This window comes from Ceratotherium simum, chromosome 6, assembly GCF_057802395.1.
Source record: "Ceratotherium simum simum isolate JZ-2026a chromosome 6, ASM5780239v1, whole genome shotgun sequence".
Classification (NCBI taxonomy): Eukaryota; Metazoa; Chordata; class Mammalia; order Perissodactyla; family Rhinocerotidae; genus Ceratotherium; species Ceratotherium simum.
Genome location: NC_141905.1, coordinates 82937549 through 82963874, shown reverse-complemented (window position 1 = coordinate 82963874; position 26326 = coordinate 82937549). Strand labels below are relative to the sequence as shown.

The window sequence follows — 26326 nt, the reverse complement described above, 5'->3', positions numbered from 1 at the left end:
GACCCTGTGGCCTACTTTTCTCCTACAAGTACATGCCCTGCAGAATTCTCACCTGACTAGCAAGAGAGAGTATAAATGCCCAGTCTTCTTGCCACTGTTCTTCTCTCAGGGAAAAATGTAAACCAAAGCTCTGAGAATACCATGATTCCCAATCTTTCCAACGTGTATAAAACCTAAAAAAGCAAGACAATAAAAAATAAGCCTTCTATAAACTGTACATTTAATGTTTCAATCATTTATCTAATGTAGGCTTTAACCAATTCAAGTGAGATTAATAATTTTATTAAATTTTACCTGGCTTGCAATATATTTTTCAAATTAAAAATGCCCCCATTGTGCTAACAGACATCTTTTAACATATCCTCAGACATAATCTGATACACCACACCAAATTTTCATCAAAAATTCACCACACCAAATTTCATCAAATGAACACTAGTGATGAGAACAGATAATTTCAAGTGTCTACTACTGTTTTACATACTCAAAACAAAACAAAAAAACTCTCAAAATCATCTGAGATGTTGGATACAATCAAAGACACCACATTTCTCCATTAATGTATAGTATTCACTACTTGGTCACTATATAAACAATAGACTAGAAATAGCCCATGTGTTCACAAGAATATCAACATCACTTAAGATTTCTTTCAATCTCATTTCTCTCTGATTATCACATGATAATTAAAAAAAAAAAATCACTGCAACTACAAAAACAACTCCTTCTTTATATTTAATACCCCTTTAAATACTCCAGCCTAATAAATTATGAAGACTGAAAATCAAACTGGGCCATTGGTAGACTGAATTACTAAAGGCAAAATCTATTCTTTTTCTTTACATCAAGTATAAAATTAAACAATTATTAAATAATTATGCTCAAAATTGTGGTTCACTGTCTTACAAAACAAGCCAGTAAAGACAGACATTTAACCTGTTTGTAACATCACATTTCTTTCACTTATAAAGAATTAGAAATCCAAGATACTTTTCTTTTATGTTTTTGACTTCTAGGTAAACAAAAAAAAGCAAAAGATAAAAACATTCTGTTGCTGTTGTTGAAAAGTTCCAGCATAGAAAAAGTTAAGTGTGTTAATATCACAAGTTTCTTTACAGTAACTTAATGGAGGACTCTGTAAAAAATAAATTAATGTATTTTAGATTTTCTAAAAGGACTAAAATAGAATGCTACATAGGTTGAATTCTTGGTTGATTAGAAAAAAATTTTTCTATTCCATGTAACCAAGGGTTTTTTTATCAGGAATCTAAGTTTCAATGCCAAATGTTTTACAAATAAAATAAGGATCTCTCTTTTAAAATGTCTAAGATACACAGAAATATATTTGAATGCACCAATGATGAAATACATTGTTTTGAAAAGTTCAAGAACTATCATGAAACACAGAAAACTGTTACAAACTGAAAGATGTATGCAGTTAAAAATTTCTTGGTTAGTGCCTAGAATCATTTTATGAATGAGATAACTAAGTTTGCCAGAAATTAAATGATGATTGCACTCAAAATTCCTCAAGAAGATCACAGTGTGAGTTAAAAGAAATATACTTTGAAAATAAGCATGTTCAAATGCTTATTTGAACAAAATAAGATCTCACACAAAGATCTAAACTCTGAAGCTACCTGGCTCATTAAGAACAGACAAGCAAACCAAATCCAGGAACATATGACCTAGTGGGACAGCAATACAAGTTTGGTTTAACACTGAAAAATCAATTCTATGTTCATGGATTATAAGACTCAATACTGTCAAACTGGTAATACTCCCCAAATTAATCTACAGATTCAATGCAATCTCCATCAAAATCTCAGAGGATTTTTTTGCAGAAATTGATAAGCTGGATCCTCAAATTTATATGAAAATCCAAAGGATTCAGAATAGCAAAAAGAATTTTGAAAAAGAAGCAGAAAGTTGGAAGATTTACACTCCTGAGTTTGAAACTTACCACAAAGCTACAATCACCAAGACAGTCTGATGTTGGCATAAGAATAGACATACAGATCAATAGGAAAAAACGGAGTCCAGAAACAAATCTTTACTTTTACAGTCAAATAATTTTCAACAAAAGTGCCAAGGCAATTGAATGGGGAAAAAACAGTCTTTTCAATAAATGGTACTAGGACAACTGGATATCCACACACAAAACAGATTATTTTAGATCTTCACCTCACACCTTTAAAAATTAGCTTAGGGGCCGGCCCTGTGGCTTGGTGGTTAAGTGCGCGCGCTGCAATGCTGGTGGCCCGGGTTCGGATCCCGGGTGCGCATCGAGGCACCACTTCTCCGTCCATCCTGAGGCCGAGTCCCACATACAGCAACTAGAAGAATGAGCAGCTATGACATACAACTATCTACTGGGGCTTTGGAGGGAAAAAATAAAATAAATAAAATCTTTAAAAAAAAAAAAAAAAAAAAAAATTAGCTTAAAATTGACCGTAGACATTAAATGTAAAAGCTAAAACTATACTGGGCCAGCCCTGTCGCTTAGCGGTTAAGTGCGCGCGCTCTGCTGCTGGCGGCCCGGGTTCGGATCCCGGGCGCCCACCGACGCACTGCTTCTCTGGCCATGCTGAGGCCGCGTCCCACATGCAGCAACTAGAAGGCTGTGCAACTATGACATACAACTATGTACTAGGGCTTTGGGGGAAAAAAATAAATAAATAAAAATTATAAAAAAAAAAAAAAAAAAGCTAAAACTATAAAATTCTTAGACAAAAACATAGGAGTAAAACTTTAAAATTTAAAACAACTATGATTAATACGCTAATGGTAAAGCAGACAGCATGCAAGAACAGATGGGCAATAAAAGCAGAGAGAAGAAAATCCTAACAACCAACCAAAATGAAATGCTAGAGATGAAAAACACTTTAAGAGAAATGATGGGCCGGCCCCGTGGCTCAGTGGTTAAGTGCGCGTGCTCTGCTGCTGGCGGCCCGGGTTCGGATCCGGGCGTGCACGGACGCACCGCTTGTCCGGCCATGCTGAGGCCACGTCCCACATACAGCAACTAGAAGGATGTGCAGCTATGACATACAACTATCTACTGGGGCTTTGGGGGAAAAAATAAATAAATAAACATTTAAAAAAAAAAAAAAAAGAGAGAAATGAAAAATATCTTTAATGGGTGTATTAGCAGAATGGACATGGCTAAGGATAGAATCTCTTGAAGCTATATCATTAGGAACCTCCAAATCTAAAAAGCAGAGAACACAGAAAAAAAACAGAAGAGAATTTCGAATAACCGTGGGACAACTACAAAAGGTGTAACATAAACATAAGGGAAATAACAGAGGGAGAAAAAAAGAGAGAAAGTAACAGAAGAAATACTTGAAACAATAATGACTGAAAATTTCCCCAAATTAACATCAGACACCATACCACAGTTCCAGGAAGCTCAGAGACACCAAGGAGGAAAAATGCCAGAAAAACTCAACCTAGGCATGTCATAATTCAAATTAAAGAATAAAGAAAAAATTCTGAAAGAAGCCAGAGTTAAAAAAAAAAAAAAAAAAAAAAACCTTACCTATAGAGGAACAAAGACAGGAGTTACATCTGACTCCTCCTCAGAAACCATGGCAAGCAAGAAGAGAATGAAGTGAAATATTTTAAAAGTTGAGAGAAAAAAACACTAACCTAGAATTCTGTACCCTGTGAAATTATCATTCAAAAATGAAAGAAAAATAAAGACTTTCTTGACAAACAAAACTTAAGGGAATTTGTTGCCAGTAGATCTGCCTTGCAAGAAATGTTTAAAAGAAGTTTTTTAGAGAAAAGGAAAATAATACAGATCAGAAACTTTGATCTACATAAAGGAAGAGCATCAAAGAAGAAATAAGTGAAGGTTAAATAAAAATTTTTCTTTTTCTTATTCTTAATTGATCTAACAGAAAGCAGTTTGTTCAAAATAATAACAGCAACAATGTATTTGATTATGTATGCCTGTGCGAGTGTCTGTAAACATGCTTATGTATGCTTACATAGAAGCGAAATGAATGACAACAAAGACAGACTCAAGGGACTGGAAGGGGGGATCAGGATTTTCTTATTATAAGACAATCACACAACCATGAAGTAGTACAGCATTCTTTGAAAGTGGACTTGGCTTAACTGTAAATATATATTGCAAATTCTAGGGCAACCACTAATAAAAGTAAAAAAAAGAAGTATAACCAATATGCTAAGGAGAGAAAATGGAATTATATAAAATGCTCAATTAAAACCACAAAAGGCAGAAAAAGCGTGAAAGACAAAAGAGGAACAAAGAACAAGGGAAAAAAATAGAAAATAATAGTAGTGAATATGTTAGATATTACTCCAACTATATCAATAACAACAGTGACAACATCAAATGCTGACAAGGATGTGGAGCAACAGGAACTCTCAGGCATTGCTGATGGGAATGCAAAATGTCAGCGCCACTTAAGAAGACTATTTGGCAGTTTCTTACAAAACTAAACATACTCTAATCATATGATCCAGCAACTGTGCACCTTGGTATTTACGTAACCAAAGAAGTTGAAAACTTATGTCCATCCAAAAACCTGCACACAGAGTTGATTACAGCAGCTGCATGGATAATTGTCAAAACTGACAAGCAACCAAGATGTCCTTCAGTAGGTGAACGGATAAATAAACTGTGGTACATTCAGACAATGGAATATTATTCACCACTCAAAGAAACGAGCTATCAAGCCATGAAAAGACATGTAGGAAGTTTATGTGCATATTACTAAGTGAAAGAACCCCAATCTGAAATGGTTACATTCTGTATGATTCCAACTATATGACATTCTGAAAAAGGCAAAACTATGGAGACAGTAAAAAGATCAGCAGTTGCCAGGGTTAAGGAGGAAAGGATGAATTGGCAGAGCACAAAGGATTTTTAGGGCAGTGAAAATACTCTCGATAATACTATATGCTACACCATATGATAACTATAATGGTAGATACATGTCATTATACATTTGTCTAAAACCAGAGACTGTATAACCCTAAGACGAGCCCTAATGTAAACTATGGACTCTGGGTGATAACCACGAGTCAACGTAGGTTCATCAATTGTAACGAATGTACCACTCTGGTGGGGGATGCTTATAGTGGGGGGTTATGCGTGTGTGGGGACAGGGAGTACATGGCAAATATCTGACCTTCCTCTCAATTTTGCTGTGAACTAACACTGCTTAAAAAAAATCAAGTCTAGGGGCTGGCCCCGTGGCATAGTGGCTAAGTTTGGCAGGTTCCGCTTTGGCGGCCTGGGTTCACAGGTTTGGATCCCAGGAGCAGACCTACACCACTCGTCAGCCACAGTGTTGCGGCAACCCACATACAAAGCAGAGGAAGACTGGCACAGATGTTAGCTCAGGGCTAATCGTCCTCAAGCAAAAAAAATAAACGAGGATGACTGGCAGCTGATGTTAGCTCAGGGCTAATCCTCCTCAGCAAAAAAAAAATAATCAAGTCTTTAAAAATTTATATAGAGAGACACAATACTAAGCTACAGATAGCTCTACCAAATAATAACAACACTACTACTATTTCTAAAAGACCTGTACTGATTTTTTCCCTATTTACATTAATTACTCCCACTTGCCTGAGAAATTGGATTGACATCTCTAATTAAAGGCAAGTACAATATTCAGTTTTAAGGACTTGAATCAGCTCAAATCATAGGTACCCAACAGAATAGCAAGAATAGCCCATCTTGAAGTGATGGGGGAGGGGTTTAAAGAAAAGAAAATTACTTTGTTTTCATTTAGATATTTCATATGACTTAAGAAAACTTCTCATCCCAATTGATTTGAATTACTTGCAAAGGGCACCTTAGCAAAGAACTGATTAAAAAGGAGACTACAGACAAGTGATATGCTGTCTCCTCCTCTTCTGGCCTAGGACAGGGCCCAAGGCTGCTGACTCCCTCTCATTCCACCTTCTGATAGTCACATAAGAGCCCAGTCAACAAACCTGTCACAACTAACATAGTCAACAATTTAATGGTTAATCATTAAGGGTAATATATTTGATCTACATCACTAATACCCTGAATCTATGGCAACAATGCGTCCTCTCTCCCCATCTAATAATCTTCATTCCCCTCCCCCACCCGCAAAATACTAAAGGAGGTCTGTGCGATCACTACAATCTATGCAGCTTCCTATGCCTTAACTCTAAAAGTGAAGATCCCGGATGGCAGGGATAGGAGGAGGCGGTGCCAGGGCACACTTTGTTTTGGGAAGCCTGTCCATATGCCAAGCTCTAGGTCCTCACTCCTGAAGCATCCTTTTAGAGGGAAGCCCTCTATTAAGGAAAGACCTGCTGCAACAACACTTGCCAGTGGCTGTACACACACACTCTACACACTCCTTCTCACCCTAACAGCCACTCTCCCTCTCCACCCTATTTACCACCTCAGATTTTGGTGCTCTTTTTCTTCCTACCTTCATGCTAGACTTTTGGGACCACAAGTGACTCAAAACCAGCTGAGAATTCCAGCCCTAATACAAATATTAGTGGCAACTCCAATCCAGAAGATTACCCACTGCCACCTTTGAGAAACAGGTAGCATAAGTCCCCAAACTAGTATTACTAGCCACCAATATCTTTAAAAAGAAAAAAAAAGCCCGCGCAATTAAGAAAAATAGGTATCACCCGCAAATAAACTTTATCGTGCACTTTCAGCCTTACAACAAGGTCAGGATGTTACCACCAAAGGAAAGGCTCCAGGGCTGCATTTTTTTTTTTATTGAGGTATAAGTGACATACAATCAAGGCTGCTTTTTAAAGGGACTTGCAAAGGGGTAGATTTAACGAGGTCAAGATCTGGCTTTCAGGCTGAGAAGCTAGACCTCATCCACACGCAGAGAACAGATCCATCTTTCTGGGGTGGCATCATGTTAACTAAACTCACAAGACGGACCTGTAAAACCACAACGCCCAGAAACCACGATCACAGGAACCACACCACTCTCATCCTGTCAGCATACGCAGGACCACATAAACAGCCAAATCATCATCGGGATGTTGCTTGGGAAGCATGCAATGCAATCAAGAGAGGTTTGATGGACTGAACATTTAATGGCATCAAGCTTACCCAGCCTGATGAATCCACCTCACAACAGGAATGATCTTGCCCACACCATACTACCAGATCAATCCACAGCACAAAGCCCTCTCCCCTGGACAAAAGCTAAATGACTAAACCATCTGCTCTGAATGACTCGATCTTTCTTTAGCTAAAAACACCAATCAGGTTACCATCTAGGCTTGCCCAGGGAGATATTTTTTTTTCAGGTGACCACAAATTTTTCCTCTATTGCATTATGCTTTGGATCTATAATTTAGCTCTCAAGAAAGTAATTATATTGCTCTCATTTTCAAATTCTAGAGAGTATTTTCATTCAATACGTATTTAATGCATATTTACTGTGTGCCAGGCTACTGGAGGCACTAGATCTTCCACAATGAAATACAACAAAATCTCTGTTCTCATGGAGTTTATATTCTAATGAACTTCATGTAATCCCTAAATAGTGACAATAAAATTTATAACCAGTAAGTGCTCAAAAATTATATAAAGATACTGGGGTAATAAAGTTATTTGGAGTAGGGCCATTATCATCATCGTATAAGCATTCAATTAGGTATAAGAGGGAAAAAAAGTACATTTTGATACTGATGTAGGGAAACTAGTACATATTTTTAAATGATTTTTACTACTTACTAAGTTCAACAATGGGCAATTTAATTTAGCCTCTTTCAGCCTCAATTTTCTCATTTATAATACGATAACTAAATGAGATAATGTATGTACAGAACCAAGAAAATATCTTAAGTCAAATAAATGTAAAGACCAAACTACTGATTCTCACATAGTAATCCAGTGACTGCAATGGGTGAATTTACAGTTCAAGTCTAGTCATATACTTGACTGGATGCTGGATAAACATATACATATATACACATATATATGTGTATGTAATAAAGGACATTTTCGAGACAATCAGAAAATGTGATATGGACTGTATGTTGGATAACTTGAGTCAATGTTGATTTTCTCAGATGTGGTAATGAGGATGCGGTTGGGTAAGGAATATCCTTATTCTTAAAAGATGCATGCTGAAATACTGAAGGGTAAACCATCAAGATGTCTAAAAATAAGTGGCAAAGAGGAGTTGTTGATGTATGTAGAGATGAAGCACATGTGGCAAAATGTTAACAACTGCTCAACCAAATGAAGGAGATATTGGGGTCTGTGCACTGATTTTTTCTAACTTTTCTGTGGGTTTGAAAATTTGCAAATAAAAAAATGTGGTCTCAAGACCACAGGAAGTGCCTCAGAAATAAAAAGAAACTCGTAACACGATGTCAACGTAATCCCTTAAAGTTGAACAAAAATATGAAATCATAACTTCTTAAAAATATGAGCAAAGACCTTATCAACATTTAAGGCTAACTAATACAACTTCAAATGTTTCTACTTTAAAGCTCAGTAAAAAGGTATAAAAACCAGTGAGATGTTCCAAGTGTCTTAATGTCTAAAACCAAAGTTTTTTTTTCCCTAGCTTCCACAGAAAACATAACAGAGGAAAAGCATCCCAGAACTGTAAGGAAATGATTCAGCAAGTGCACTCCTGGGTTTACACAGGAAAGGATGCCAGCTCACCAATGCGAACAGTCATGCAGGCTGTCATGCAGGGCTTTCCGAAGCACCGAGTCCTTATCATAAATGCCCCAGGTAGCTTGTAGTACTGAATCAAGTAAGCAGTCTCCTGCAGTCCGGTTCCAAAGTGCATACAGTCGACTGTCCAAACGTGTAGCCAATTCCAACGACCAGTTTATAATCGGAGATTCTTCTTCTAACTCTATGTGAAGAATTTAAATAACATGTTCATTTTCATGCCTATGCAATTAAGGAGTATTCAATGGAGGAAAGAATCTATTCTCTAGATGTTAATAGGTTTATGTGTAATTTACTAATAAACATCTAAATAAATTTGATAAATTGAAATATAAACATTTTGAGTAGGTGAAACGTCTTGTGGCTCTAGAATAATTTACTCAATTTTTAAATTGTTTTCCAATTTATTTTCTATAAATGTTTAATATGGAACTATACTCATTCTAGAACAGGAAGTAGAAAATCAGTGTTTAAAAACTTTTATACCTTTATTTGTTCACTCTATCATAGTTAAGAGCTGTGAATGAGCATTTTTTAAATTTTTTTCCAGTTTTATTGAGGTATAATTGACAAAATGAGCATTTTTAACAGCACAACATGACACTATTCTTAAGGACTAAAGTAAAAATACAAGTTGACCATACACTAAACTACTCAAAACCTTACAAAACAAAGCAAAAAGTTTACTGAAATTGATGAAAGGTAAATTACACTCATTAATTCCACACCTACCTTTTTGAACATCTCTGTCAAGCACCTCATCAAATAATTTTTCTTGGACTGTTGGAGGTAAGTCTTCAATATCTACAGAGAAAAAGCAGATTTAAAAGATCTTCTTACATCTCATAACTTAATAAATTTGATACCAGCATCTAATAGTGACTACCTCTAAAATAACTCCCTTTCCACTGAAGGCTGTCAAGTAGATTCTTTTAAGAAATGTGCATGTACAACGTGTGCATGTGATGTAGAATATTTCCTTTATGTACTTCATTATCAAAACTGTGCTTTAGGGCCAGCCCCAGTGGCCTAATGGTTAAGTTCGGCACACTCCGCTTCAGGGGCCCAGGTTCACTTCCCAGGCGCGGACCTGGACCACTCCTCTGTCAGTGGCCACGCTGTGGTGGTGGCTCACATACCAAAAAAAAAAAAAAAGAGGAAGACTGGCAGTGGATGTTAGCTCAGGGCGAATCTTCCTCAGCAAAAACAAAAGCAACTGTGCTCTAAAAATAATAAAAAGAATAACACTTGGACCAATAATTACATATAGCTATCATCAAAAAGATAAGAGATAACAAGTGTTGGTGAGGATGTGAAGAAAAGGGAATCCTTGTGCACTGTCGGTGAGAATGTAAACTGGTGCAGCCACTATGGAATAAAGCATGGAAGTTCCTCAAAAAATTAAAAATAGAACTATCATACGATCCAGCAATCCCACTTCTTGGTATATATCCAAAGAAAATGAAAACAAGGTATTGAGGAGTTATCTGCACTCCCATGTTTGTTGTAGCATTACTCACAACAGCCAAGATATGGAAACAACCTAAGTGTCTGTCAATGGATGAATGGATAAAGAAGATGTGGTATATATATACAATGGAACATTATTCAGCAAAGAGAAAGGAAATTTTGTCATCTGCAACAACACGGGTGGACCGTGAGGGCATTATGTCAAGTGAAATAACCCAGACAGACAAAGACCTATACTGCATGATACCACTTGTATGTGAAATATTAAAATAAAAGTCAAACTCACAGAAACAGAGAATAGAAAAGTGGTTGCCAGGAGCTGGGGGAGGTGGAGGTAAAAGGGTACAGACTTGCGGCTATAAGATGAATAAGGCTGAGGACCTAACATAAAACATGGTAACTATAGTTGATAACACTGTATTGTATAATCGAAATTTCCTGAGAACTTAAAAGGTTCAAATAAATAAATAATTGAGGTGATGGATGTGTTAATTAACTAGATGGGGGAAAATCCTTTCACATTATATACATGTATCAAATCACCACAATGTGCACTTTAAATATCTGACAATTTTATATGTCAATTTTACCTCAATAAGCTAAAATAAAAGAAAAAAAAAGAACAGGGCTATCTGACATTCAAGTTAATAATAATAATAATAATTACATACAAATTTTTATCTGTTCTCTTCTCCCTACACTCTCAATCTCTGCTCAGGCCTGTTCAGACTTCAGAATCTTCTTATAAAAGTTAATGAACCATTCATTTTGGCACACAGATCTCTGTTTTTGTCATCTTGCTCAAATTCTCTAATGTTCTATTCAGTTTACTAACTGAGTAGTCTAAAGTGAAAAGCATTACCCTTAAAAATAAAAATAAAAAAATTTTTAAAGCTATTTTCAATTCAAAATAAAAATCTAATCATCACTTGGGGTAACATTAAATATAAAGAAAGTGCATTTCAAATGAAATTTGTCTGATTTTAAAAGGCTTAGTTATTATCTCCTACCATTTGTAAAAACCCCTGGTTACATCTGAATATAAAAGCTCAAAGCACTCAGAACCAAGATGGATACTTTATTTTAGAAACTTTTGGTGTTTGGTGCATTTATTCAACACCAACTGACAAAAAGCACCCTGGAAGACATTTCCAATTGTCAGTGAACTGAAAAACGAAAAGTTGCTCCACAAATATAGTAAAAATTAATGTAATGAGTGAAGAAAGTAATGACACTTTCGAAAGAAGGCCAGCATCTTTGATTCAAATAACTTGACTCTACCCATCAATGGCCCATGTTCCAATGCTATCTCACAATACCAGGTAACCAATAGCTATCTAACTTCAAAATAATAGGTATGAAAAGAAAAAAAACAGTAGACTGATTAGAAAATAAAACCAAGGAGAAAAATAAATGGGTAATACAGATTTTTTTAAATATTTGAGGCCCACGAAGAAGTCAGTTACTACTAGTCTTCCTCCTCAATCTAAAACCTTTGTACGGGTCACTTTCAGTATAAATAGGGTAGTCAAGTAATTTAAGATACACATATTAGTAGCTACATTATCTGCATTCTAACAGAAACATTTTCAATCAGACGTAAAAAAAATTATAATGAAGTAGAAATTTCTTTTCACATTGAAATTTGGAGTTACCTGCTGGCAACGTAAATGTTACAAGGTCAGTCAGAAAATAGCAAGCAAAATCCCCCTTCCTCTGATGAAGAGAGGCAGCTATCTCTCGTCGGATTTGCTCTGTCAGTTCAGGACACACCATTGCTGGAATACACTTTGCTGCTTGTTGAGACACCTTAAATACAAAAGAAACTTTCCTCGGCATCTCGTTTATCATCAACAAAAGCAGAAAACAACAGGATTTAAAAGAAATTACTAAAATTTCCCAGTAACTCAAAGTGTTGTCTTTTTTTTTCAATTTTAAAATATACTGGGTATTGGGTATTATTTCCTCACCAGTGGAAGCATATATCAGTACAACTTTCCAGGAAAACAGCCATAAAAATGCTTTACCCTCTGACTCAGAAATTCTTCTTCTTAGGAATTTATCCCAAGGAAATACACAAAGATGCATATAAAAATGTATGTAAAATGGTGTTGTTCGCAAAGGTTCACGATAGAAGAGGGAGGGAGAACAGAAAACAACCTAAATAAGACTTAAGCATCATGCTCCCAATAAAAAACATTCTTAAAAAACAGGGAATTCCAGCTCAGCGAAAGAGGAAAGTAAAAACATTCTTCTCACGCTCTGTTAAGAATATTTCAAGTACTCTGGCTTGGAATAAAGAAAGCATGATATTTTTAAAGGGTTACTTCCACTGACCTCAAATCCCTCCCTATTTGTTACAACTCTGAATTTTTAAAAAAGCATTTGGCTTCTCCAAGTATAGAACAGACAACAAACCTTTGAAGCATAGCGTGATAGGAATGAAACATGAGCGCTGGTGTAGTGGGCACTACCAGAGAGAACCTCTAAGCAAGGAAATGGCTAGAACTTTCCTTTTTAAATAATGAATAGCAACAAACAATGCAAAGATATTATCTTACATTTAAGTTGTATTCCATTTGTGGAGCTCAAGAAATCTGTGTACAGAGAATTCTAAAGTCAAAGGTGAGTATCTGCTAGAGAGGAAATGAGTCTGGTGTGAACCCTGAGTGAGCCAGTTAGCTCTGTTCTCTGAGACTTTCCTGGATGCAGGCTTCCAGTCACAAACAGGGTTTGGAGCAGCAGATCCTCCAATAAACCCTCTCAAAGAATAAGTTTTACTGATAATGTGATCTCATAATACAAGTAGACAACTTAACTGTAACTGCTACTAAGGTAAGTAAACAGTGTTTCAAAAACCCTGCATACCCAACACAACCATTAGACGTCCTATTCTGAAAACCCCTACATGAAAATCCAATTCTACTAAAGTTTACTGGCCAAGATTACCAGTAAGGATGTAATTCTCCCTACATCTTAACTCCATGAACTTAATCTTTAAGTGACACCAAATTATGGAAAACCAAATATTAAATATTTTCAGAATATAATTGACTATTTCTCAATTAACAGTGTGAAAATGGATCCCAAAAGTAAATTCAAAAATAGTTTATTTAAATCTGCTAGCCCTCAGCCTCTTTCCAAAAACTTGGGAAGATTTTTCCCAAAAATAACTTACACAGAAACCTGGATACTGCAAACACTCCAAGAGAAACCTTATAGCTGGTGAATGGCCTCCAAGCTTCCTCCTTCTGCCACCATCCTTAAGCCTGCCTCTCATCTTCTAGCCTCTTCAACCTTATGATTCTCAACCATCTCCCTTAGGCTAGTAGTTCTTAACTTAGGGCCCATGAACTTGGGAACGGTCTGTGAACCTGAATGGGAATTTTAATTAAATTTAAATTCTTCATTTTCACTAGCCTCTTGCCTATATTTAACATCCATTTTCTTATTTATCACAAATTTGATTTAATATTCTGATAACTATATTTTAATACAACTGATTTCCTCTGTAATCCTATTTATTTTTATTTTATGCATTTAAAAACCGTATTTTTTTTTTTTAAAGATTTTATTTATTTATTTTTTCCCTCCAAAGCCCCAGTAGATTGTTCTATGTCATAGCTGCACATCCTTCTAGTTGCTGTATGTGGGACGCAGCCTCAGCATGGCTGGAGAAGCGGTGCGTCGGTGCGCACCCGGGATCCGAACCCGGGCCGCCAGCAGCGGAGCGGGCGCACTTAACCACTAAGCCACAGGGCCGGCCCCGTAAAAACCGTATTTTGAAAAGGAGTCCATAGGTTCCACCAGACTACCAACAGAGTCCATGACCTAAAATCCAATTAAAACCCCTGTCCCAGCTACATATCCCCAGAATATAATGATCTCCTTTTCTCATTCCAAAAGTACTTGGCTCCGTGCTCTCTACAGACACATCTCTTAATCCGGACTCACGCTCTCCCCCTTTCCAGTCTCCCTATTGGCCCCTTCAATTCTGTCCTTTGGACTGCCTATCTATTGAGACTATATTCCATTACCAATTTTTTTCTTCCCCTAAACAATCCCTCCTTCCACCTCTCCCATGTTGTATCAGCGTTGATCTACACATTCTACAGAATGTGGCAAAAACGATGGTATGTCACTTCCTAAATTGGGCTATATATAAAAGACACTGCAGCTTCCATTTGGATCATTCTCTCTCCCTCTCTCGGATCACTTATTCTAGGTGAAACCAGCTGCCACGTCATGATCATCCCTATGGAGGGGCTCCCACGACAAGGATTTGAAACTTCTGCCCACATCCACGTGAGTGTGCTTAGAACCAGATTCTCTAGCCTCAGTCAAGCCTTTTGACAACTGCACCCCTGGCAAATTAACTGTAACCTCATGAGACCTTGAGCCAAAACCATTCAGCTAAGCTGCACCCTCACCCTCAGAAACTATGTGAGATAAGAAGTGTTTGTTATCTTAAGCTGCTGAATTTTGAGGTGATTTGTTACACAGCAGTAAATAAGAAATACACTGGGGTTCTACTATCTTCCCACTGTTAGTCCCCAGATTGCTCTTAGGAGGTTGGTGACTTAGGCCAGCCCCTCCAGAATCTTCTCATAGTCCTCTACCAGGTGAGGGGAACCTAAAGACTTGAGCTTTGGTTCACAGCTGCCTTCTCTATCCTGTCTCCTGCCATCACCAGCAACTTTAACTCTACATGCTGACCCTTCTGAATCCACAACACAACTGTAGCCACACCTCAGACACTACAGAAACTGCCTCTAACTGTCCCATCCCACACTGCAGAACTCTGGTCCCTCTAATCACAGTGCTGCTTTTCAGTTTCCTTCTCCCTTATACTGCCCTTTGTTTTCATCTCAGCTGTCTTTCAAGCCCTCCCCTTCCTATGAGTCTACCAAATGCCCCTGACGTCACTGGACTCTTACCAAACCGAACACAATGGCTACCCATCTCAATGACACTTTCATCTAACCTTCATATTTCTTAATCACCCCCACGCCTAGTGCTTTGTTCACTATGGTTCCCAAATATTGGTGAATTTGAATATGCAAATATGCATAAGCACACACAGAAGATGTATACTGACAAAATTTGAATCCACAGCTGATCTGACTCTCTGCACTTTTACCTTATTTCTCTTATGATTAAAAAAATTGTCTGGATAATATAGTCGCATCCTGATAATTCATTTGCAACCTCTATCATTTGTAATATCTACTAGTTATCTAGGCCAGACACCTCAGAATCAACCTTGACTCCATCTCACCATTACTCCTCATATCCAATCTATCCACTTAATCCTGACTACATTGCCATCATCTCAAACCAGCCCACTTCTTTCCATTTCCATTGCCAGTACTGTACGGGCAGAGTTCTCGCCAGCATCACTGCAGTGCGCTCCTAACCAGACTTGCCCCTCTCCAATCCACAGCAGCCAAAACACACTCTGATCTCATCACTCCCCTGCCCCTCTACCTAACACTTTTCAAAGCCTTTTTACTGACCCCAGAATAATCTTCCAATTCTTTGGCCTAGAAGATCCTTCATAAGGCATCCCCTGCTTATCTCTCACACATCCCCTCTCAGTCCCAATCGCCTTCACAACCATGCTGAGTTACTCACAAGTTCCTGAATTCACCACAAATACCATCACCCTGGCCTCTGAATAAATGATTTCCTCAACTCCTTTCTCTCCTACACCAACTTTATGAGGCTAATTCCTACTCCTTCTTCAGATCTCAGCTACAATGATACCTACTCTAGATAAGATACCTCAAATCACTTTCTCAAGCTCTCCCACAGCCCCTCGCACTTACATCTATGAGAGCACACTGTGTACAGAATTACCTGTTTATTTCTCTACTTTTCGGGAGATTCACTGAAGGAGGAGCCAATGTCTTCACAATTATATCCCTTTTTAGCACACTGCCTAGCACTGTCAGTGAGTGAATAAATGAATTAATGAATGACAGATACATCTCAGCTTTTTTTAATCAAACATATGATTCACATATTGTGGCAAAACGTCCTGTTTTAAAAGCATAGACCCCTCAAAAATTATATACTGTTTAAGTCTCTTAAATTTAATATGACTTTTAAAAGGGGGTAGAACAATCTAAAACATTTAAGAACTGTTTGGAGAAACATTCTAACACCAAAAATGAAAACTAAAGAACACATTTCCTTCACATAAAAGAATGTTTAACCAAAATGCACACTCACCTCCGTAAGCAATATTGCCAGCATATCCTGCCTCTGAAAACGTATAGCCAGATGTACCAGAGTATAGCCAACATCAAAAGCAGAAGGACGGTTCAGCAAGCGCACTTCATCTGCAGTGAGCTGACGTGCAATGTCCCCTCCCGATGACTTGTATGCTTCTATAGCAGCTAAATCACCTTCTACAACCCCTAAAACAAGCATCAAGATAGAAAAGAGTTTAATTCTATTTTCCTTCAAAAAACATAAACCTGTAGCATTCACTCTAAGTGTTTCTCTGTGCTTCCTGGATCCTGGGGCATCATTTAAATGTCCTAAAGAAAATAAGAAAAATTAGGTATTCCTATCCCTTTAATTTCATTCCAGAACTAGAATTGCCTAGTTAGGTACTCACCTTCACCTCAGCGCTGGCTCCATGCTCTGGTGGGGTTTAAAGGAATTATTAGACTATATTAATTGGATCAAAGCTTGGTAATCTAGTATAAGAAACTAGACTTCACAGAAGACACTAAGCTCCTGTTCCGGTCCTGACTCTGCAGAAACCAAGGAGACAAGGAAGTGTTCCCATTGGCGGTGGGTTGCTTTTGCCCTTTACGCTGCATTTTTAAAGCTGAATCAAAACAAATGCTGAGTTCTTCCATGTTGCCGTTTAGCTCTGAAACAATTTAGAGCAATAAAAACCATTTTCAATGCAAGTAAAAGTTAGCAATATTTTGGTTTCAGAATCTCTCATAGCCAAGTCTTCTTTACATCCATTAAGAATTATTAATACAGCAAAACTTAAACCAGATGATTTCAAACAAAAATATGCTAAAAACATTACAAATCAGTTGGGGGGTGGAGAGAGAAAACAAGTATCACTTTTTCCAAATCCATAAAGAACTTTCCATTCCCACTGAACCACGTTACTACTCTTAACACAAATTAATGTTAGGCTAAGATAGTAATCCTATTTACTAAGCAGTATAGTACATCTATGGATAATAAACAAATAGCCTTGGCAAAAAATGAAGGTGTAGGTTAGCTTCAAATTTACCAGAAATAGTGTTAAAACACACACACCCCCCTCAAGACTGTAGGACCAAATAATTTTAAGTGTTTCCTAAGTTACATCAGGAAAAATTTGTTTGTAGGGTAAAATTCTAATACTAGCTAAAAATACTCAAGTGCACTTTAAAAAAAAGTATTTTTAATTGCCTTTTTAAATTAGGAATTAGATAAATAAGAGCTATTCCTTAGAGTATAACAGATTAGTACAATGCAACAATTTCCCCCAGTTATTAAAAATAACAGAAGCTTTAAAATAATTTAATTCCCATATTCACTGAATACCCATGACATGCATATCACTACACTAGGCAATGTGAAAAACACAAAGAGAGTAAAAACATGAGCCCTATACTCAAAACAGTCCTTTTTCATCACATTTGTAAGCCATAAAAGGCCACTCTTACAAATGAGCCTTGGTTCACAGCTGCAAAAGTTTTCAACCTCTGGGGTCAAAGATCCTTTCTGCAAATCTAGATCCTCTCCCCAGAAAAATGATCCCCTGCCCTAGACACATACACTTTTCCAGGTTAAGAATCCATGGTATCAAATGAGAATACCTTCTTATAGGAATTTTTATTTCCACAGCAATGTAGGTTAATACTTTCCTCAATATAAATATAAATAACTAAGTAACCCCCACCTCCAACACATAAAGGGCTTCAAAACACCTTTACAAGCCCTGGATAAGTCATCAAGGCTAAAACGTAATACGGCTGGCATGAGACAAGGAGGATCAATCTTCTCAAAAGGACAAGCCTTAAGAATAGACACAGAAAAGTATTACTTAAAATAAAAACAAATCTATGGCTAAAGAGTCAAGTACATCAAGACCTCTAAAATTTCTGCTTAACTTGTTTTAATGAACAGATGAGAATCTAGTAGGGCTCATAACTTTTCGAATAATTTAAACGTAGTTTATTTTTTTAGAACTGAAATGCACTACTCCATTCCCTTTTGTGTATATAGTATTTCCTTATGAAGGCAACTACTTTTCACTTCAGCCCTATCAAAGCTAAACTTTTTCCAGGTGCATGCAGTATCACTGCACCCTTTACAGTTTTTAGCTTTAACTTAAAAAATATATACTTACAAAATTTCTGTGTATGACATAAGAAATGTTCTAAGCACTTCCAAAAGCAAACGAAGGACCAAAAAGTCTAATTAAGTTACCTGAAAAGATCAAGAGGAAGACCTGCACAGTGTATGTACATGTAGGTGTATGTGTGTGTTTTTTGTTTCCCAAAGACAAAGATGAGGTGATCTAAAGCTAAACACCAACTAACTCTGTTCTTTTGGTTGGAGAAAGAAGGGATCTTCCAAATCACTGTTTTCACTATTTTTAGCTAACTCACCACATAGCTGACGTCTGGAAGAATCTCATCTTAGAAATTCTTGCTTAAGAATTCATTTCCTAATGTTTCTGAGGGATTTCTGTAATTAGAAACTAATTAGCACAATCAAAGCGGGGAGGGGTACAGACCAAACAGCACAACAAAGTTAGCAAACTGTGCTTTGGAATTAGGATTTACAATGTTACCCAGTCTGCCTTCAAATTAAGTCTTTTTTAAGAAAACAGAACTTCAAATGGTGAGTTGCATGGTATGTGAATTATATCTCAGTAAAGCTGATATACACACACATACACACACAAACACACACACATAGGATTTCTATTTAACCTAACCCAAAACACCAAAAACACTTAATTACCTCCCCCACCCCAAGCCCTGCGTTAAACTGCAGACAGGGGACGCTGTCCGCTCCCTAGCATGGAATAAATACAGCAGGGTAGAAAATGAGGATGAACAGAATCGAGATGATGTTCTCTATTCTTCACAGCATAAAATTCTCCAAACTTTCCAGAACATGAAAAACATAAAGTATAGGCACAAAGTAGTATTTAAATAAAAATACTTCACTGTCTAATGTTTTGGGAATATATAATTCCATTCTTTTCATTAACTATAATTAAGAGCTCACAGTTTCAGTTACTGGTGAGTTTTCAGCTACAAAAATGAGTAAATTTAATTACAAATCAAATTTCATAAGAATGTCACTGAACTGCCCAAATTTTTGGTATTATCTTCTTTACACATTGCTTAAGGAGAGCTATTGATTAAAGTTTAGACAGTTTCTTGACAGACGGGTTTTCATTGTAAACATAGGGTTTAAAAGAATTTGGCCCATACTCAGAGAGTTTAGAGTTTTTAGCCACCACGTGTTTTCTACTTAGGAGTAAAAAATGCATCAGATTATATGTAAAACAACTTACAAAATGTCTTTGAGTTCTTCACATAACAATACATTTTACCACCTTTTAATATTAGAGGATAAAAGAAAAGTAGGAAGAAAGTAGAAGAGTTGGTAAGTAGGAAAAGAGAGCAAATATAAATGTAAGGGGTAATATCTCACTTAATGCAACAAAGACCAGGAAAAAACAAAAGATCCAGCAGAAGAGAAAGAGGTGATATACATGTGCTTTCTAGGTTAATGACATCTCACAAACCCTCCAAGAATCACTGAAGCATCTTTCTCCTCATACATTTTTTTGAAAATTTACGTGTATTACACGTTCTGACCCTTCCTCCTCCATGCTATGAAGGCAAACTAAAAGGACAGCAGAAGGTACTCTGAGAAGGCGAACTTTATAAAACTAACCTGCAGTATCACCATACATTGAAATACACAACTAGCTAAGTAGTGGTGCATAATCAGATAAAGGAAAAGTGTTAACATACTTTAAAAAACATGAAGACCTACAAGAAAATGAAAGCTACTATATTATATATTACAAACTACAAAGTTGAAAAAAAAAAAAAAAAGGCTCATATTGTTCTGTAAGCTGGGCCAGAAGTAGAATGTAACGTATTTTGAAGCCACAGGTCACAACTCACCGGGGACTTCACAGCTACTATGGAACTCCGTTGGTTAGAATATGGAGCTGGCTCATAGATGTTTAGAAAACAGACTTATTTTTTTCCCCCATATATGGCACAGTTTTCAAAGTTTTGCCTTATTTTCTTTTATGACATAAGATCATAATGGGAACTAACTTTGAAAAGAATGCCAAATGGTAAAAAAAAAGCCAGGACTTACCTGAGCCCACATGGGCCAGCTCAACACTACCCTGGAGTTCTATGGTAGCTGTGACATCACAGCATGGTTTATGCTGTGGGGTCAGGGTGGACTTGGAGTCAGCTGGCACAATTTCAGGAACCCTTAAAGAGAAAAGTTAGTTTTAAGTGGTAATGTTCAGAATCCTTTACCAGGGTCAGTAGAAAGATGCAGATGTGGCTGGCTACGATGTCTGGGTAGTTTCCCTCTACCCAGAGTTTAATTCATTTAACTGGTTTTGCATAAAACTATACCACCCAGTAATACTTTTTCTTTATACTCTTAACAATTTCGCTATAGTTCAATCACTAACTTGGCTTAGACATTCACAGCAATCTCTTTCAATACTCAAGCATGAGCTGCTTTTTAAATAAAATTGACTTCAATATTTTTAAGCGTATCTTTAAGTAGGCACAAGCCCAGTGGCAATCCTAAAAATAGTAACACCAAACAAATCACTTCCTAGATGCATTTTCACATAATAACCAACGGGAACAAGTTAAAATTTACCATTTCTATTCCTAGAATAGTGCTATAGAACAATAACCTTTCAAAAAAACCAAAAGAGGGTCGGCCCCGTGGCTTAGCGGTTAAGTGCATGCGCTCTGCTGCTGGCGGCCCGGGTTCGGATCCCGGGCGCGCACCACTTCTCCGGCCGTGCTGGGGCCGCGTCCCACATACAGCAACTGGAAGGATGTGCAGCTATGACATACAACTATCTACTGGGGCTTTGGGGGGAAAAAATAAATAAATAAAATCTTTAAAAAAAAAAAAAAAAACCAAAAGAGGTAAAAATCACAAATCAGAAATAAATTCTTAAATTTAATCTAATTTACACTACATCAAGATAAGCTTCTATTAATTCATTCAATAAATTCACTTCATTATGAAAACATCCTCTTCAGAAAAATAAAAGATTCAACGATAGGGAAGTCAAAATAATCTCTAATTAAGGCCTTTAAATGTTCTGTTATTAATCATGACAAACTATGCCAAATATAGTTTATACTTTGGCGCTCTTACCTCCTTACATCTTTGATCAGACTGTTGACAACCCAACTGCTGTGGAAATATAAATCCCCAAACTCATGAAAAAATATCTAAATTGACAGTTACCTTCATGAGAAAGAAGATCTTGCCACGTGGGAAGAATTATTGCTGAAAGCATGATGGAAAGGATTTAAAGGAACATATCACAAAGTTATCTTTGGGAAGGTGATCAGAGAAGAGAACCAATGTTAATGGGTTAAAGAAGATGAATGAGAGTTCAAATTACAAAGGTGACTTAAAATAATGCCAAAAGAGTTAACTGTGGGGATTTTAAGGTTCTTAAAAATCTAGGGTTCCAGTCATATAAAACAGTGTATGTCAAAACCACATTCACCACTGAAATAAAGTCCCAAAAGTTTTTCTGACTTCAAGTAAAACTTTCATGTGCTACACTGTCAAGTTATCCTGGCTGAATTTGAAACCAAATTTTAGATTTTTAGAATTATACTATTTTAGGTAGGCCTGGAGGGACTGAATAGTCTAGCCCACTCTCTTCCACAAGTGAGAAAGCTAGAGGGTAAATGAACATTTTAAAAGGGGAGGGAGGAGTATAAAAGGAAAAACTCCCATGACATACCGTAATTTTATACTGTTCATATTATATCCACATAATTCTTCTAATCAAAAATACTCTGGTAGAATTAAGACAATCATCAAATTGGAAGAAACGTTAAAAAGTTACTTAGTCCATCTTGATGAGGTCCCCAGGTAGAAGCACAAAACAAGCAAGTCGCTATAATTTGCCACTGCAAGAAAAGGTTCCACAGCTTCAATAAACACTCATGGCCTGACAAGTACCCACATAAGCTGAGTGGCAGATTCTCCCCAAAAGTTTCAGGCCCATATCCAACAACCCATTAGACACCCTCACTACATCATGTCTAAAACTGAACTTCACATCTCCTACATTTAGGAAAAATGATACTGCTATCCAACCCAAGCGTCCAAACCAAAAATCTGAATATCTTTCTTGACTCTCTCTCTCCTCAGCCCCAATACCAATTCTTCCAAGTTCTGTCAACCCTACCTTTAAAGTCTCTCTCAAATCCATCATCCTTACCCCATATCCACTGCCTCTATCCTACGTCAAGACTGCACTCTTTCAGACCTGGATCACTTTAACTTCCTCCTAAGTGGTCGGCTTGCCTCCAGTGCTGCCCCCTCCCAATCTAGTCTCTAGGCTATGAGCAGAGTGATCTTCCTAAACCACAAATCTGATTAAGGCAGACTCCTTCCAAACGTTTACCATTGCCCTTAGGTTAAGAGCTAAATCCTCAGCCAGATTAACAGGCCTTGAAAGGTCCAGCATTACCCTGAAGTTTTTCTCTCACAGCTCCCATTCTATACTCTAACCCTGCTAACTTTCAGATTCTTGGACAGGCTGTGCTCTCTTAACTCTGAGGTCTTAACACATGCAATTCCCTCTGACAGAAACATTCTTCCCTCTTCCTCTCTCTAAGATTTTGGGTTAGGTCACTTCTTCCTGAAAGCCCTCTCCAAATCCCCAAATAAGATTAGGGTATATACTCCTCTAGCACCAGATACTTTCTCTACCAAACTTATCACACCATATTGACTTGTTGAATTATGTTTTCCTCCACCAGACCACAAGCTCATTGAGAGCCATGACTTCTCTCCCAGTGCTCGGGAGCACATTCAATGAATCTCTGAATGCATAACTGAATGGACAAACAAACAAAGAAAAGGTAAAAACTAAGATAATTTTGAAAAGCAATGGGAGGGTGGAATATGATGGACATTTGCCTTATCAGATTTTTAAACATCTAATAAAGCTGTAATTAATTAACAACAATAAACAAACACATAGGGACAGAGATTGGATTGGTGGTTACCAGAGGGGAAGGGGGGAGGGTGGAGGGTGAAAGGGATAATTCGGTACATGTGTGTGGTGATGGGTTGTAATTAGTATTTTGGTGGTGAACATGATGTAGTCCATGCAGAAATAGAAGTACAATGATGTACACCTGAAATTTTTGCAATGTTATAAACCAATGTTACTGCAATAAAAATAAATAAATAAATAAATAAATAAATAAAGCTGTAATTATTTAAGCAGAAGTGTGATACTGATGTAAAAAACAAAATCAAGAGTCTCAAGACAAATGATGTAGAATCATTTCACATATGACAGAACCACCCAAATCAATGGATAAAAAATTTATTTAATAAATCCTATTAAGGGAAATTATTTGGAAAAATACTTTAATCCTTAGTTCAATCCAAAAAACTGTGTAAAATAACAAAGATAAAATGTTACTGGTATAACTCTCCCCACAAAAAAAGGGAAAGAAAATTTGCAACAAATATGATTGGTATTTGTATATGTTTTATATATTTTATATATAATATTTATATATTATTTATATTTATATACACTTCACATAACTTGATAAAATCACAAAGGAAAATGGACAAAGATGTGAATCAACAATTCACAGAGAAAAATACAAATGACTAATCAAATGAGAGCATGCCTCCCTTAATAACAAACACTAGCAAAAATATAGCTACATCCTTATACTGACAATGGGAATATAACTGGTATAGTCCTTCCAGGTAGCAATTTACCAATATGCATAAAGTACCTTTAACATGTTTATATCATATGATCCTATAACCCCATTTAATAACCTAAAAGGCTTAATAATAAGGGATAGATTAACTTCAAGTACAGTAACTCAATGTCATATTACACATTCATTTTTAAAAAGATGAAAACATTTTAATTACTTCAAAACACAAAGATCAACAAAAAATATATAATTTCAATTACATAAAAATAAATAGATGGTAAAAAAAACTGAAAATACACAAAAAGATGACCGATTTCCTCTAGACAGTGATACTATAAACTTTTTCTTTTTTCTCATAGCTTTTCTTGTCTCTGAAATATTCTACAATGAGTATGCTCTGCTTTTACTATTTAAAAATGAACTAAACCCTCATATACTGTTACAGGAAGTCAGTACATAATGTCTAAATTTGATAAAATAAGAAATACTGATATGTCCATCGATTGATGAATGGATAAACAAAATGTGGTACATACATACAATGGAATATTCAATCTTAAAAAGGAAGGAAATTCTCACACATGTACACAGATGAACGTTGAAGACATTACACTAAATGAAGTAAGCCATTCATAAAGGGGCAAATACTGTATTATTCCATTTATATAAGGTCCCTAGAATAGTCAAACGCATAGAGCCAGAAACAAGAATGGTGGTTGCCAGGGGCTGGGAAAGGGGGGAAAGTGAAGTTATTGTTAATGGATACAGAGTTTCAGTTTTGCAAGATGGGAAAAGCTCTGGAGATGTATAGTGGTGATGGCTGCACAACAATGTGGATGTTCTTGATGCCACTAAGCTGTACACTTAAACATGATTAAGACAGCACATTTTTTTAAGTATATTTTATCACAGTTAAAATAAATTTTAAGAAAAAAATGATACAAGGACATTATTCAAAGATAGTAGACATGCTGCTTCAAATAATATCACCTATGTAGTATTCCTCCCCCCCAAAAGTTAAATGTTTACATTTAATCTAATCATATCCAAATTGAGGATCACTTTGTAAAACAAATGGCCTGGACTCTTTGAAAATGTTATCATCATGAAAGAGTAAATAAAAAAACAAAAACAAAAACCACCTGAGGCACTGTTTAGATTAGAGGAGACTAAAGAGATAAAACAACTAAATAAAATGTATAATCCTTGACTGAATGGGGTTGGAGCAATAGCTATTAGTGAAACTGAATATGGACTTCAAATATTAAGTTTTCTGGATAATTATATTGTGTGATGTAGGGAAACATCTTTGTTTTTAGACATACATACTGAAGTATTTAGGGACAAACTGTAGTGACACCTGCAGCTAACTCTCAAACGGTTCAGGAAAAACTCATACAGAAGGAGACAAATAGAGACAGAGAGGAAGAGAGAGCAAATGTGGCCAAGTACTAACAACTGGAAAATCTAGGTCCAAGGCATGTGGTGTTCAATGCACAGGTTTTAAAATTCTTCAGAATAAAAGGTTGATGGGGGAAAAAAGTGAGTTGTCTCTGCACAGCAGGATTGGAGGTAGAAAGAAGAAAAAGAAACTTGCTTTTCTTGCTAAACTCTTCTATCTATACTGCTTGATTTTTTTTAACCGTGTGCATAGTTTAATAAATGTTTCAAATTCAAGTTATTCTACGGTAAACAGTAAAGTTCTCTGGAGCTTAAATACATCTTTTTATATTTAATATTTAAATGATACATTTTGATTTCATAATTCAATGTGTTCACTGAATACAGTGCTTTTAAAAAATGAAAGCCTTTACTAAATCAATGATGCATATTCAAACGTCAGTATCATATAATCAAGAATCACCAGACACATTCCCTTTCTCAGCATAAGGAGGCATATTATTAGTTGGCAAGCCTGTGTAATCAATCATTTCTAAAAGCCAGGAATTATGTCTCCAACAGACTAAAGGCAACCAGGAGAATACTGCTGCGGGGCTCTATTTCTACCACTGCCGTGCATTTGCCTTAACAGACACTGTTCCTGGAAGCTTCTTTTTTATCCCAAGTGTCAGGAAGCACTTTCAAAAGCCAAACTAAACTGGCCAGGGGAAAGAAAATGTGTGTGTATTCCCTACAGAGTAGAATCTTTTGTATGTATTGCTGAGAATTATCACAATTTACTTAA

General features: G+C 36.5%; 1 protein-coding gene across 4 annotated transcripts in view; it reads right to left on the bottom strand.

Moving 5' to 3' along the window:
- ZRANB1 (zinc finger RANBP2-type containing 1) overlaps window positions 1–26326 on the bottom strand; it is a 67867-nt gene that overhangs the window by 6426 nt on the left and 35115 nt on the right. For 3 of the 4 annotated variants that reach the window (XM_087432817.1, XM_087432818.1, XM_087432819.1), the window contains 5 exons: window positions 16397–16584; window positions 11818–11971; window positions 9425–9496; window positions 8678–8876; window positions 53–173 (listed from right to left, as the gene is read on the bottom strand). In XM_087432817.1, coding sequence (XP_087288943.1) covers window positions 53–173; window positions 8678–8876; window positions 9425–9496; window positions 11818–11971; window positions 16397–16584 — 734 coding nt within the window. Of the gene's footprint in view, window positions 1–52; window positions 174–8677; window positions 8877–9424; window positions 9497–11817; window positions 11972–16396; window positions 16585–20539; window positions 20662–26326 lie in introns of all 4 variants that reach the window. The other variant, XM_014794059.2, reaches the window with a different exon arrangement.